The sequence below is a fragment of the Neophocaena asiaeorientalis genome, unplaced genomic scaffold (assembly GCF_003031525.2).
Source record: "Neophocaena asiaeorientalis asiaeorientalis breed wild unplaced genomic scaffold, Neophocaena_asiaeorientalis_V1.1 scaffold254, whole genome shotgun sequence".
NCBI lineage: Eukaryota > Metazoa > Chordata > Mammalia > Artiodactyla > Phocoenidae > Neophocaena > Neophocaena asiaeorientalis.
This window is the reverse complement of record NW_020174705.1, coordinates 1,942,506-1,956,155: the sequence shown is the minus strand read 5'-3', so window position 1 is coordinate 1,956,155 and position 13,650 is coordinate 1,942,506. Positions and strand designations below refer to the sequence as shown.

The window sequence follows — 13,650 nt, the reverse complement described above, 5'->3', positions numbered from 1 at the left end:
GCACGGACACAAGGGCCCAGACAGAGAGTGGACAGCTCTGCCCTGGGAAGGACACCAGCAGAGATTGTCTACATGCTGGGGCTGCCCAGCTAAGGAACTGAGGACCCTTAGCCTGTCAGGAGCTGGGATGTGTGAGGCACAGATTGGATCACCAGAAGTCAGGCTGGGGTAAAAATGGGGCTGCTTTCTGCAGGGGGCTTGCTCACCATTGCAGGCATTTAAACAGAGAGGGACAGCGTTTCAGAAGGATCCTCCTGACTGTGGTGCAGGAAAGGAAGATCTAGGATGGACAGTCTCTGAGAGGGACAAACAGGTGGAGGAGCAGGTGGGTACTTATGGAGCAGGAGGGATCTAGGGGGCACCTGGGAAGAGAGGACCAGGAGGACACCTCACTTGAGGATGTGTGGGGGAGTGATGGGAAAGCCAGCATCAGAGAGGAAGAGGAAGACCACTAGAGGAATGGAGTGGGGGTGGATTTCAAAGACAGAGCACAGCCTGGGTGTGGATGGACATGAGGAGGAGCTGACCCCGGGGAGACAGATAACCTGCCCTGCTCCATGCTCCAGAGCCTGTAGGACAGAGTTGTCAGGGACGGGCCAGGGGTCCTGCCTGGTTATTCCCTGGGGGTCAGAAAAGGGAATCCTGACCCAGTGAGCTCTAGGCCCCACCTCAGCTGAAGCCCAGGCAGACCAGCGGCAACAGGAGTGGGCCTGAGGTCACTGGAAGGCGGAGTGGCCAGGGGCAGGCCTTCTCCCTTCCCCAAAGTCCTCCTTCCTCCAGATGGCCTCCTTTCCCACCCTGCCCTCGGCGTGGGCTCCACCTGCACACTGTGTGTTTGACAGTCAATAATGGCTTCTCTGTGGCCAGAGCCTGACAGGAACTCCATCATGCTTTATGATGGCTACTCAATCTCCCTTCCTTGGATGTACTTAAATCTGTTCAACCAATCCCATGTTGAAGATTATTTAGGTTGCATCCAATTTTTTTTTTGCCACTTTAGTCCTTTTTCCTTTCTTTTTTTTTTTAAGGGTTTGTTGTTGTTGTTTTGGCTGCGCCGTGCGGCTTGCGGGATCTTGGTTCCCCAACCAGGGATCGAACCCACACCTTCGGCAGTGAAACCTCGGAGTCCTAACCACTGGACTGCCAGGGAATTCCCTTCAGTCCTTTTTCAATGACACCCTTTTTTGCTTAGCTCATTGGAAGTGATAACATCTGTGAAAACATTTTCAGTGGCTATTGGTATTTTCTAATACAATTCAAATCCATGCAATGCTATGAAGATTAGTGTCCTTGTACCACCTAAGTCCACGCCCCACTCCACCTGTGGTCCAGCTTCCTCACTTGGGAGGACCCTGGTGCCGTCCATTCGCAGGTATATAATGAGCACCTACTCTGTGTCAGGGACACAAAGCGATTGATCATGCTGTGCTCCTCTCCCATCCAGATGCATGGCACCTTGTCCAAGGACAGTCCTCCCCAATAAAGGGCACCGTCCTTTCCAGCCTCCTTCAGGACCTTGTCCACAGCCATCCCCTCTCTTGATACTGGCCGTTCCATCTCTCCCACTATGCCAGCTCAGACTCTACAACCTACAGGGGATGTTAAACCAAACAGAGCTCAGCTTTGGGGTCAGCTGAGTTGAATCCCAACTCTGCGTTGTTCAGCTGGTGACTCTCTGTGGCTCAGTTTCCTCATCTGTAAATGGGGACACTAATTGTCTCTGCCTCTCAGGGTTGTCCTGTGATTCTGACAAGGTAATGCAGGTAAGGAGCAGCACTCAGTGCCTAGATGCTTACTGAGTGCCCAGTAAACCAAGGCAACCGGGCAAGTATTGCACCAGGCAGCCTACGGCTGGACAGAGCAGTGTTTTCTCATTCTGGCCAGTGAACCACATACACTGAATGTTTCTGGGTGGTAAAGCAGGATTTGTGATCTTCCGTCAAATCCAGTTTTTCCCAGTGTCAGTCGGCTCCACCAACAAAACTGAGTGGGAAGACACAGGGAGGAAGGTGCTGCTCCCCTCCTGGCTAGTGGGTGCGCCAGGCAGGAACACTGCATATCCTGCCCTCGTGGGCCATGGCCCCTGCCCTCATGGGCCATGGCCCCTGCCCTCCAGGGGTTCCCAGGCCAGCCAAGACCAAAGAACAGGCTGAAGATAAACAATCAGGGCCTTAAGGGTACTGAGGTTACTGGCTTTACCTCATGGGTTTGGGGGTGAGGGGGGTCCAGAGTAGACATTATGGAGATTTGGGGCCCAAGAGAGGAGCAGGGATTTGACATGCTAGGAGTTGGAGGTCTGGATCGCCTGTCACAGGGTAAGCGCTCAGGAAGCTGGGGCCTGCTATTCTGTCACCTGGCCCTAGTGAAAGTAATAAGGAGAAACATACACCTACTCTATGAACTGGCAATTCCACTCCTAGGTATATACCCAAGAGAAATGAGGGCCCACATCCACAAATGAGTGTGTAGGAACAAGAACCTTCATAGGGACATTATTTACAATAGCTCCAAACTGGAAGCGACCCAAATGTCCATCACCTGGAGAAAAATCAGGGGAGTATATTCTTACAATGACCCATGTGGCAATTAAAAAAAAAAACAGAAGAATGGATTTCACAGATATTATGTTGATCCAAAAGAAGCAAGACTCAGAGGAGTACACAGGGTAAGCTCCTGTAAGACGGTCTAGAACAGGCAAAGGAGGCTATGACTCTATGGTGACAGAAGTCAGAAAAGCAGTTCGGGGAAGGGTACCGCTATGGACTGGATAGTGACTTGAGGGAACTTTCTGGAGTGATGGAAATATTCTATACCTTGATCTGGGGTATGTTTTTATATACATATATAAATTTATTTATTGTTGGCTGCGTTGGGTCTTGGTTACTGCGTTGGGGCTTTCTCTAGTTGTGTCGAGCAGGGGCTACTCTTCATTGCGGTGCGTGGGCTTCTCATTGCGGTGGCTTCTCTTGTTGCAGAGCACAGGCTCTAGGCACGCAGGCTCAGTAGTTGTGGCGCACGGGCTTAGTTGCTCTGCGGCATGTGGGATCTTCCCGTACTAGGGCTCGAACCCGTGTCCCCTGAATTGGCAGGTGGATTCTTAACCACTGAGCCACCAGGGAAGTCCTGGGCTATGTTTACACATGCATAACAGGGATGTAAAAATTCCATCAAGCTGTACACTTCAAATTTATGCAATTTACTGTATGTTACGCCTCCATAAAAGTTAATAATACCTAATAATGATGATAATAGCGACCAATTGTTGAGTGCTGTGTTCTAGGCACTACTGCCCTTCTCTTAGACCCTAAAGCCACTGTCTTATAATTACTCGTCCACATGACCACCAAGGCACAAGGAAAGCGTTTTTGCGAACGACTGGAAATGAGAACGCGACGCTTGTTGGGAAGGAGCCTGCGGCTGGCTCTCAGGAATGGCCGTAGTCGGCCCACGCGCAGACACTATCCGGAGTGTGTCCACGGCGGAGGGCACAGCCCAGCCCCGCCCTGGCAAAGGTGCGGACGTGACTCCGGCCTAAAAGGGGATATGGGCGAGCTGCCCCGCAGCAGCCAATGAACGGCAGGCTGACGTCCTGCGCCGACTCTCCAGCTCCTCCGCTGAATTTCCGCAGTGAGCGTCCCACGCAGAATGCCGGTTGGCTCCCTGCCAGCCAATCACCGGGGCGCCTAGGGCCTGACAGCCAATAGCTGCCTGCCTGCCCGCGCCGGACCGCGAAGGTTGGCGCTGCGCTCCTTCAGCCCGCGGGAGGCGGGGGCGGATTGGCGCAGGCGGTGTTTGGAGGCCGGCGGCGGCGAGGGCCGCTGCGTGCGGCTGAATGCCAAGCGGGCCCAGGAGCTGCTGGCCGACGTGGACACGGTGCTGTTCGACTGCGACGGCGTGCTGTGGCGCGGTGAGACGGCGGTCTCCGGCGCGCCCGAGACCCTGACGGCGCTGCGGGCCCGCGGCAAGCGCCTCGGCTTCATTACCAACAACAGCAGCAAGACCCGCGAGGCCTACGCCGAGAAGCTGCGGCGCCTGGGCTTCGGCGGCCCGACGGGGCCCGGCGCCGGCAGCGAGGTCTTCGGCACGGCCTACTGTACCGCGCTCTACCTGCGCCAGCGCCTGACCGGTCCGCCGACCCCCAAGGCCTACGTGCTGGGCAGCGTGGCCCTGGCCAACGAGCTGGAGGCCGTGGGCGTCTCCTGCGTGGGCGTGGGGCCCGAGCCGCTGCAGGGCGACGGCCCCAGCGCCTGGCTGGATGAGCCCCTGGAGCCTGATGTGCGCGCCGTCGTGGTGGGCTTCGACCCACACTTCAGCTACATGAAGCTCACGAAGGCCGTGCGCTACCTGCAGCAGCCCGGCTGCCTGCTCGTGGGCACCAACATGGACAACCGGCTCCCACTCGAGAACGGCCGCTTCATCGCGGGTCCGTGCGCCCCGGGGGAGGGAGGCTGGAGGGCGAGCGACGGGTCCCTCCCGGCCTCTGACCCCCGGCACTCTCCTCCTTTTCTTCTCCGCCCCGCAGGTACCGGCTGTCTGGTCCGAGCCGTGGAGATGGCCGCGCAGCGCCAAGCCGACGTCATAGGGAAGCCCAGCCGCTTCATCTTCGACTGCGTGTCCCAGGAATATGGCATCAACCCGGAGCGCACCATCATGGTGGGTGATCGCCTGGACACAGACATCCTCCTGGGCGTCACTTGTGGTCTGAAGACCATCCTGACCCTCACTGGGGTCTCCACTCTGCGGGATGTGAAGAGTAATCAGGAAAGTGACTGCCTGTCTAAGAAGAAAATGGTCCCTGACTTCTATGTTGACAGCATAGCCGACCTTTTGCCTGCCCTTCAAGGTTAAAGATTTAGTGTCTTTAATCTCCAGAATAAAAAAAATTGAAAATCACCCAAATTAATAGGTGGGGCTTAAGCATCACTCAGCTAGGTGGCTTCAAGTTTGCTTACTTGGAGTTAAGCAAAGGTACTAGTTGTTAACCTTGTAAGTAAATGTTTGGGGGGTTGCATTTTTACAAATGCTTATATTTTAAGATGCACTTTTAAGCTTGGAGGGCATTGTGGGGGTCCTGGGCCTTAGGTGCCAATTGGTCTCGCAGTTGGGTTCAGCATATGTCTAGGATTCAGGTAACCTTGGGGCCTGCTAATGGGACTGAGGTGGGTCTTGGGATGTCATGTATTTTATTGAAAATTTCAGGGATCCTGGGGAGGAGGAGCTGATTATTTTGACTGTTGTGAGAAACCCAGGGCCCCGTCTGTGTGGTCATCAGCAGAGGAGCCTACTGCTGCCTCAGCCCCTCACCTGCAGGTTGGGAGTGGAGGAAAGGGCTGGTCTCAGGTGGTGTCTCCCTGTCCATGGGGTGTGGGGTGCTGCCCTCACCACCACCCCACACTTCCTTAAAAACCACTCTGATGTCACAATTGAGTGTATGTTCCGTTTCAGATACCCAGGGCTGCAACTCCTCATGCACGATTGTGCAGTTCTGTAAACTCAGCCTGGCTAAACCTCATCTTTTCCAAATGTGCATATAAACCCAGGTGACTTGGACTGAGCATATTGTTTGCTGAGCGCCAGGAGGGTATGAATGCCTTCGTTGAACTCTGGGCTGCCGTGCAGGGAGCTCAGAGCAGCATTGGTACCAAAAGCTTTTTTAACTTTTGAACAACTTTGTCAAGTGGTGGAATTGAACCGTAAGCGTGTCGATTAATAGCTGTGCTCTGTCTTGTAGGGAAAATCCCACTGAAGAAGTCTCCGTGCCCCGCAGCCAGCAGTATGGCCAAAGGCATGTGCTGGCTAAGGAATACTTGTCACCCAAGGCTCCCTCTGGGTAGAGGAGGAAAGAGGTGTCCCTCAAAACAGGAAGTCCTTTTACAGAGCATCCAGTCTTTTTCTGTCTTGGTTGGGATGGGTGTCATATGTCAATGGTCCATGAGGCCACCTATTTTGACCCTGGAGTCCCTTGTCAGTTGCCATCTGGAGGACTGGAAGGGTCCACTGGCTAGCCAAGGGTTTTTGGCAGGGGGCCGTGCCTTTTCTGCCTGTTCCCTAAGTTGCTGACCGTTGAGAATACGCCTGATAAGCAGACTCTCTGGCCGCGCTTGTAGGGTAGGGCCTGGGAAGCTGTTCCTTTTGGCCGACTCCTTCCTGGCGCCTCGCCCTGCACCCAGTGGCATCTGCCCAGATCCTGTGACTTTTCTCCTAGCCCCAGGGTCACAGTGCTCCTTCATTAACTCTCGTAAGAGTGCTCAGAGCAATAAAGGGTGCCCTGAGCCTCCAGCTCCCCCCAGGCCTGGGTGTCTGGGGTTCGGACTCTGCCGTGGGCAACACGAGGGCAGCGGGCGCCTGTGAGGTTGGTGGTGCTGACGTTGGCTCTGCGAGGTCGGCTCAAGGTGGGTCAGGATATTGAGCAGGCCTGTCAGGGCGTTGTCACCCACACCAGGAACACGCGGCAGGTGCAGCAGCCAGCAACACCTCCCTTTTCTGCTGGGCGGCGGCCCGGGAGCCCTGTGCATCATGTCTACACCCCATTGCACTGTATGAACCCAAAGGTATATTAAATTCTCAAACCCTAGCTGACTCTGGTGTTCCTCGCTCTCGCCTAGACAGCAGCCTTCACACAGGGTGCAGCTGTCTCATCACAGCTGGGCAGTGGAAAGGGCAGCAGGGCCGGGTACACTGAGTACAAGGCCATTCTGGGATTCCAATTCCAGAGTTGGGACGCTGACCACAGCAACTCCACCCCATTTCAGGCCCACCGCAGGGAGTCAGGTTCTGAAGAATCAGGAAAAACAAGGGACAAAAACAGTATGAAAGGGCCGTGGGGTGAAGCTGGTTAAGGAATGCACTTCCTGAAAGCTGCCAGTGCTGAGGGCCACTAACTGTTGGGATCCACAGCATCAAGCAGCTAGAAATGCATGGCACCAGTCAGAGAAAGCCACGCTGGGCAGGGCAGGGGTCAGTGGACATGAGGCTGACCTAACCATCCTGGGGCGTGCAGGAGATTTCAGGAAGCTGTCCTCACCGCAGTGGAGCCTCCTGGAAGCCATACTGGTCTCAGGCAGGCACCTACCTGGGGGGGTGCCCTGTGTTGGTGGGGGCTGGGAAGCAGCTGGGAGCAGCTGGGGTGCATGGGGAGGAAAGGGAAGTGGCACAGAGTCCCATGCCTGTCATTCATGAAACAGGCACTTGTTAATGGTCTGCTGCGTGCCAGGCCCTGTACCCAGTCCTGGGAGTGTAGAGGTAACCCGAGAGACTAGAAACAGGCTTCTTTAGGAAAAATTAAATCTGCCCCCAACTAGACTCCCTATATAAAGTCGGCCAGGCCTGAGCTGCTCTCTGTGCCAGCCGCTGGGTCCTGACTTCCACAGTGGCCACGCTCTCATGACCTCCCGTGACCATGTGTGCTCTGGTCTGCACAGGCCAGGTGTTGGGAGAGCCAGGCACAGTGACGAGCAGCCTCCCCAGGTGACCTGTCTCTGACCCGGATATCAGGTAGCCGGGCTGGGGAGGAGGCAGGGGGGTCAGGAGGGGAAGGGGCCAGGTCGATTGTTTGACTCATCGGAGGTGTCCTGAGGTTTCCCAGGCTGCAGCAGACAATCAGCGCATTGTCACCAGGGCTGCATCATGGAGCAGGGGAGCTGCCGGACCGAGAGACCCGGGTCTGGACCTGTCGGGGTGAGTGCCTCCCACCACTCGGTGCCCTCTCCTTGGACAAAGACCCAGGGCCTGGCCTGCAGGGGCAGGAGAAGCGTCCACCTCCCATACCTCCTCAGCCCCTTCCTTCCCTGAGCCAGCCTGTTGCCTGGTCTCTACTCCAGGCCCCACTGACTGCAATGTGCCTCCACGTGAAGACCAAGCCCTGCCACGGGGGCTGGAGAGCTCCTGGCCTGCTACTGCTGCTGCTGGCACTGGCCACCACTGGGGCTGTGGCTGGAGGGCTTCTTGGCTTCGCTCACAGCTCTCTCAAGGTGAGGCCCCCTCAGGACCCGGGCAGGGCACAGACAGTGGGGAGGAGGAGGAGAGACCAGCATAGCCCACACTTACAGTGGAGCCAGGGCTCGGAGCAGACAGCAGGAGGACCAGAGGGGTGGCGGGGTTAGAAGCCTCGCAGCAGGGCTGGGGGAGTGTTGGGGTCTGCTCCAGCCTGGCCAGCTGAGCTCCTGCTTCCCACTCTTAGCCACTGCTGCAGACGCTCCGTCTGACCCTCCCGAGCTCCAGGGTACCCTGGTCCAACCAAACCGAACAGGTGGACGTGGCCCAGAACGTGGCAACCATCAGGGTGACTCCAACTCAGAGCAACCACAGCTGGGCAGTGCTGTTCGACGGGCAGAGCGTGAGTGGCCTGGGGAGGGGGGTGGGGGCAGGGGTGGATGTTCAGGTGGCCCTGCCTCACCTGCCTGCCTTCCCAGGGTTGTGTCTGTTACCGCCCCTCAGAGCACCGGGCCTGCTTCCTCCGCCTGATGGAACCCCGAGACCGCGAGACCCTGCAGCTGCTGGTGAACACCTCTTGGGTAAGGAGCCTCCGGCCAGGGGCCAGACAAAGGGTCCTGTGTGTGGCCTGGGCCCGGGGCAGGATGGGGCTCCAGTTTCAGGGGAACAGAAGCTCTATCTTCCTTTGGTAGAGGCTGCTGACAAGAGCCAGGGCAGGGCTGGCACAATGCCAGCATGTCTAGGGACATGTGCGCCCAACCCAGCCAGGGGCAGTGCGAGTGTCCTTCTCTGCAGCCCCAAGGGACTCGCAGCCCCAGCCAGGACACCCACTATGCCCAGGAGCTGCTGGCAGTGCTTGGGAGCCGTGAGGTGGACCCTGCCCAGGTGGGGGCTTCTGTGCGGAACCTTTGTGCAAAGACCCCCATTTACTGGGCCCGACGAGCAGAGAGTGAGTTGGGGCAGGCTGTGCGGAGGGGCCTGGGCTCCCGCAGGACAGTCGGTGGCGGGGTGGGGAAGGAGTCCTTTAGGGATCATGGAGGCCCCTCCCCCCAGGGCCCCAGAGGCAGCGGCTGATCTACCTATGCATCGACATCTGCTTCCCGAGCAACATCTGTATGTCCGTCTGCTTTTATTACCTCCCGGACTAAGCCCTTGCAGCGCAGCCCCTCAGGCCAGCCAGCTGGCTGGCGCGATCACCAGTCCACGGAGGGTAGCCGCTGGCGGGGCTAATAAACAACTCCACCTGGCCATGACGGTGTCCTCTGTGGCCTCGGGACACGAAACAGTGGCAGGGAGGGGAAGGAGGAGGCACTGGCTTGGGGGTGGGCACCAGCCTCGGATCCCCCTCAGCGGCCCTAGGCCCTGTGGGTCCAGAATTTCTGAAGGGGATGCAAGCTGCCTAGGGTGGGCCTCCTGAGCCTCCTCACATCCATGTAAGCAGCCGGGGCTCAGAGAGTCCCTGGATGGACCAGCCTGGCCAGTCTAGTCTGGCCAGGGACCAGGGTAGGTCAGTCAGGTCCAGCGAGCCTAGGATGGTAGAGACCAGCCATGGGGTGTCACTCTGATCTGGGCAGCTGGACAGACACATCCAGCTGGTGCCGCCTGGACAGCTGCCTGCAATCCTGAGGGGACACAGGTTAGCCCAGCACACTGTCATTGAAGGCCAAGCAGACAACAGCTTTCTGGTGGCCGCCGTACTCTCTCTTGATCTCTCCCGTCTCCACGCACCAGAGCCGGGCCAGGTTGTCAGAGGAAGCTGCAAGGAGGGAGAACATGGGTGGCGGCTCAGAGTGCAGCCCCAGGCCGGGCCAACGGGCGCGGGGAGGCACGGCAGGCAGGCGGGGCTCACCGGTGACTATGTACTGGGAGTCCCCCGAGAAGGCGCAGCCCCACATCCAGCCTCGGGATGACTCTCCAGGGTTGCTGCTCTTGATGCTCAGCTCCGTCATCAGGGAGAAGTTGGACGTCCTCCAAATCTTGCATGTCTGGTCGGCCGAGCAGGTGGCGAGGAGCCTGGGGGTGGGTGTGAGCGTGGCAGGGGTGTCATCAACGGCCACTCCCATCCTGTACCCCCTTGCCGTCCTCCAAGCAGGCCCAACGCATTAGGCCCCCAGCCTCAGGCACACTGCTTCCTCCCCGCAGCCATGCAAGGGCTCCCGGCCCCCCAGGCCCTGCACACACGTGGAGTCTGGGCTGAAGCGGCACTGCAGGGCGTAGCGGGTGTGTGCTGGGATCTTGGTCTTGGGGATGAGCTGTGTCACCTCGTCACCAATGCCCCCAGTCAGGTTCCAGACATAGCAGTTCCCCTGTGGTGTAGGAGGGAAGTCATGGGAGGCCCGGAGCCTCCGGTCTGACAGGTGGGGAAGGATGCCCTGGCAGCAAGACCTAGATCCAGGGGCTGCCATCCTGGGGTCCAGGGGACATGTGACAGGCACATCTGGCCCTGCCTGCAAGGAGCACCTGGGTGACCTGGCCCCAACCAAGGGCCATACCTGATGAGCTGAGGGCAGGAGGCCATGCCTGGCCTTCCTGAAGGATGCCGCTGGCCAACAAGAATGTGAAGAACAAGATGAGAGGAGGGCACCCAGATAGAGGGAACAGCAGGGCAAAGGCTTGGAAGTGGGCGGTCTGGGGATGTCGGGAACAACTGATTTGCTGAGACTGAATGGACGTTAAAGGAAGAAAATGAGGCTGGATAGGAGTCCAGGGGTCAAATCACAGTGTCCTGAGGCCCTGGTAAGGAGCCTAGAGCATCTTGCAGTTCACCCAGTGGAAGGATGCAGTCAGGCTGGTACTGCTGAAGGATGCTCTGGCAGTCGAGGGAAAATGGGTTAGGGGCAGGGGGAGGTCACAGAGGAAGGAAGGAGGTCAGAGAGGCTGCAACCACTGTCGGGAGAGACGAGGGAAACTTGGATCAGGAGGAGACAGGGTGGAGAAAGAAACGGACAACTGGAAAGACTCTGGAGATGGAGGTGACTGGACTGCTGGGTGGGCTATGGCAGGTAGCGAGAGGTAGCATCAGGAGTGACACCCAAGTTTCTGGCTTTGGTGGCTGGGTCAGAGCTGGAGTCCAGGATGGGGAAGCAGGACTGGGGGGGGAGGGGAGGGGCCAGAGGGACATCTGGGGAATAAGCCCACCTTCAGGGAATAAGGGAGGTAAGGGGCTGGGAGCCGAGCTGCACACCCGTCCCTGGGACTCACAGTGCTATTGACCGCGGCCATGTAGCTAGCATCCGGGTCGATGTGGGCCGATGTGATAGAGACCTCAGGCTCCGGGATCAGCTGCTCGTTGTGGTCAGTTTTCAAGTCCCAGATGTGGATGGCGCCACTCTGGTCACCCACAATGAGTTCTGCCTGAGGTGCAGGGGAGGTGAGGTGGGGCAGGACCCCTGCCCTCCAAAGCCCCAGGGTGCCCAGCCCTGTGCTTCCCCCTCACCTGGTTGGGGTGCAGGCACACACAGTTAATGGGCGCATTCACCTGGAAGATCCGCTGACACTGCAGGTTCCGGGACCTTCGAGGTGGGGGACACACTCTGTCTATAGTGGATGCCATTGGTACTCCACCGAAAGGCCCTTTCCTTGGCCACTTATCTTGTCACTCTACGATGGGAGCTATCCCATAGGAAATACTTGGGAGGTTTGGCCCTCCCCAGGGGCAGCTTGAAGCCAATAACTGACTCAGAGGGGCATAAAGGGTGGCCCCTTGCCTCAAGGCGGGGCTCATTGTTTGATGCAGTTCATTCCAGAGCTGCCTGTTGGATCAGGCTGAGGCTCTGCTCATCTCTGTGGGTCTTCATCCCTGCCCTATCTTTCCTCACTTGGCCCTCAATAAGTCACCTGCACAGAAAACCCCGTCTCAGCCTCTGCTTGGAGGGGACCTGACCTAAGACAGTCTCCCAGCCTGACCCTCACCCCCACACACCCAGGCAGCAGACCCCTCCTGCCCAGTGCCCCACACCTGAGGTCCCAGATCCGGGCAGTGCAGTCCTCCCCACCAGTGTACATCCAGCGGCCGTCCTCGTGGAAGCCCACAGACGCGATGTTCTTGTTGACCCCGTCATAGCTGATGATGGGGTTGGGGTTATTGGAGTTGAGATCATACATGCGAATGTGCTGGTAACCTAGGGGCACAGGCCAAACTGAAGTGTGGCTGCGCCTAGATGGACCTATGAGAAATCAGGGGTTGGGGTCGAGGGTACAGGTACCTGCAGCAGCAATCATGCTGCGGTCAGGTGTGATCTCCAGCGCGTTCACCTGCTAGGTCTGTTAAGGAGGATGACAAACAGAGCCCATCCTTCCCACCGGAGGCCTTTGCCCAGACTTATCCCTACCAGGCATCCTGCCTAGCACCACCTGCCCCAACTCCACAGTGGAGGATACGGAGTCCTGGTGCTGCACCGTTCGCGTACAGATCCCGCTGTGGGCCTGCCAGAACCGCACCGTGTGGTCATAGCCTGCAGTGGCCAAGATGACGGGGTCACTGCCCACCGTACCTGGAGACGTGTTCATGGTGTGGCTGCTTGAAAGACTCGGATCTACACAGGGCCCTAGGTCTGACCGGCAGGGGTCAGAGATCAGAGCATCCGGAGAAGAGAGAGGAGTGCAGTGTTTAGAGAATACCCTCTATGTCCTAAACAGATTACAACAGATTACTCGGTGCTAAAAAATAAAATCATCCCCATTTTAGATGTGGGGAAACTGAGGCTCAGAGAGTTTCAGGGATACGCGTGACACCCGGCGAAGGACAGCGCCGAGCTCCAAGGCGCATGCTCCGTTCCCCGCCCCAAGAACCCTGCCGGAATGCCACCCTACCCGCGGCCGGCAGGGGGCAGTCACGTCCGGGGCGCCACTCCGCCGCAGGGCCGGGCCGCGCAAGCGCAGCGAAGCGGGCAGGCCGGAGGGAAAAGCCTGACTGCTACGGCTGCGCATGCGTAGCAGGCCGGTGGCTGGACCTGATGGGCGGGGGCGCTTTCTGGCTGGACCCTCGAGCTTCCCGGCGCTCCGTCGACCACCCTGACTCCGTCCCGCTGAGCCAGCTTCCTCCGGGCGCGCTCTCCCGGCCACTGAAAGCCGCTTTCCAGCCCTCGCCCCGCGGCCTCCGTACCTTACTTGCTGCTCTGCGTTCCGCCGCGGTCCAGGACGCCTAGCGGAGCCGGAGCAAGTCGATAGAGGCCGAGGCTGAGCGTAGAGTTATCGATGGGCCATTAGGGCGACACCAAGGGGCGTAAGGGGAGAAGGGACGGGGGACGAGACTAGAGTTCTGGGGCAGGGGCTCCTCAATACGGGCCTCTGCGGTATCGGGCGGCGCCGGTGGACGAAAGCAGCGACCCCAGCCTTTTCCCCACTAGGGCTCCTCACCCGTCTGGGACCCATTCTCCAGGCCGGGTTGCACCATCGACTCCCTCCCATCCATCCCCTGATTCCCACGCGGGGCTAGGATTCCCAGGTAAATTACAGGACATCCAGTTGCATTTGAATTCAGATAAACAACATGTTTTGTTTTGATAAGTATAAGTATATCCCAAATATTGCATGGGATATACTTATACTAAAAAGTTCTTCGTCGCCTAGGTGAAATTCAAGTGTAGCTAGTTGTCCTGTGGTTTTATTTGCTAGATCAGGCAACCCTACTCTGGTCCTTTTCAGGACTGTCCAGCCAGGGTCTGACCCTCGGGTCCCCTCACTAATCCCAGTGACCCCTCAAAAACTGGGGTCCCT

The 13,650-nt window shown here is 58.0% G+C and overlaps 3 protein-coding genes across 6 annotated transcripts; 2 read left to right on the top strand and 1 right to left on the bottom strand.

The window, feature by feature from the left end:
* Positions 1-3,336: 3,336 nt before the first annotated feature.
* Positions 3,337-6,579, top strand: PGP (phosphoglycolate phosphatase). The gene is made up of 3 exons (XM_024759613.1): positions 3,337-3,512; positions 3,735-4,423; positions 4,523-6,579. Exons 1-3 carry the CDS (start codon positions 3,337-3,339, stop codon positions 4,846-4,848), a joined length of 1,191 nt encoding a protein of 396 aa, XP_024615381.1. The 3' UTR covers positions 4,849-6,579.
* Positions 6,580-6,713: 134 nt separating this feature from the next.
* On the top strand, positions 6,714-9,098 carry BRICD5 (BRICHOS domain containing 5). The gene is made up of 7 exons (XM_024759518.1): positions 6,714-7,494; positions 7,586-7,677; positions 7,821-7,970; positions 8,180-8,335; positions 8,412-8,513; positions 8,728-8,881; positions 8,986-9,098. Exons 2-7 carry the CDS (start codon positions 7,627-7,629, stop codon positions 9,078-9,080), a joined length of 708 nt encoding a protein of 235 aa, XP_024615286.1. The 5' UTR covers positions 6,714-7,494; positions 7,586-7,626; the 3' UTR covers positions 9,081-9,098.
* MLST8 (MTOR associated protein MLST8) lies at positions 9,045-13,078 on the bottom strand. Of its 4 annotated transcripts, none has more exons than XM_024759508.1 (9): positions 13,037-13,078; positions 12,313-12,485; positions 12,138-12,189; positions 11,891-12,053; positions 11,369-11,444; positions 11,134-11,286; positions 10,114-10,238; positions 9,782-9,945; positions 9,045-9,688 (listed from the first exon to the last, which is right to left on the bottom strand). In XM_024759508.1, exons 2-9 carry the CDS (start codon positions 12,439-12,441, stop codon positions 9,570-9,572), a joined length of 981 nt encoding a protein of 326 aa, XP_024615276.1. In that variant the 5' UTR covers positions 12,442-12,485; positions 13,037-13,078; the 3' UTR covers positions 9,045-9,569. The 4 variants fall into 4 exon arrangements, with proteins under 4 accessions (XP_024615276.1, XP_024615279.1, XP_024615277.1 ...); XM_024759511.1 differs by having other exon boundaries at positions 12,313-12,386; positions 13,037-13,051; XM_024759509.1 differs by lacking the exon at positions 13,037-13,078 and adding an exon at positions 12,745-13,030.
* Positions 13,079-13,650: the final 572 nt, after the last annotated feature.

What these genes read in the sequence shown, in the direction of transcription:
- MLST8 (XM_024759508.1), bottom strand. Translation starts at nt 12,441, where the DNA reads ATGAACACGTCTCCAGGTACGGTGGGCAGTGACCCCGTCATCTTGGCC. An exon ending in GCCCGGATCTGGGACCTCAG is followed by an intron (nt 11,445 to 11,890) that starts GTGTGGGGCACT and finishes CCCACCTCGAAG; the next exon opens with GTCCCGGAACCTGCAGTGTC. An exon ending in TGTGCCTGCACCCCAACCAG is followed by an intron (nt 11,287 to 11,368) that starts GTGAGGGGGAAG and finishes CCTGCACCTCAG; the next exon opens with GCAGAACTCATTGTGGGTGA.
- PGP (XM_024759613.1), top strand. Translation starts at nt 3,337, where the DNA reads ATGACCACCAAGGCACAAGGAAAGCGTTTTTGCGAACGACTGGAAATG. An exon ending in CCAGCCCCGCCCTGGCAAAG is followed by an intron (nt 3,513 to 3,734) that starts GTGCGGACGTGA and finishes CGGACCGCGAAG; the next exon opens with GTTGGCGCTGCGCTCCTTCA. An exon ending in GAACGGCCGCTTCATCGCGG is followed by an intron (nt 4,424 to 4,522) that starts GTCCGTGCGCCC and finishes TCCGCCCCGCAG; the next exon opens with GTACCGGCTGTCTGGTCCGA.
- BRICD5 (XM_024759518.1), top strand. Translation starts at nt 7,627, where the DNA reads ATGGAGCAGGGGAGCTGCCGGACCGAGAGACCCGGGTCTGGACCTGTC. An exon ending in TGCTGTTCGACGGGCAGAGC is followed by an intron (nt 8,336 to 8,411) that starts GTGAGTGGCCTG and finishes CTGCCTTCCCAG; the next exon opens with GGTTGTGTCTGTTACCGCCC. An exon ending in TGCTGGTGAACACCTCTTGG is followed by an intron (nt 8,514 to 8,727) that starts GTAAGGAGCCTC and finishes CCTTCTCTGCAG; the next exon opens with CCCCAAGGGACTCGCAGCCC.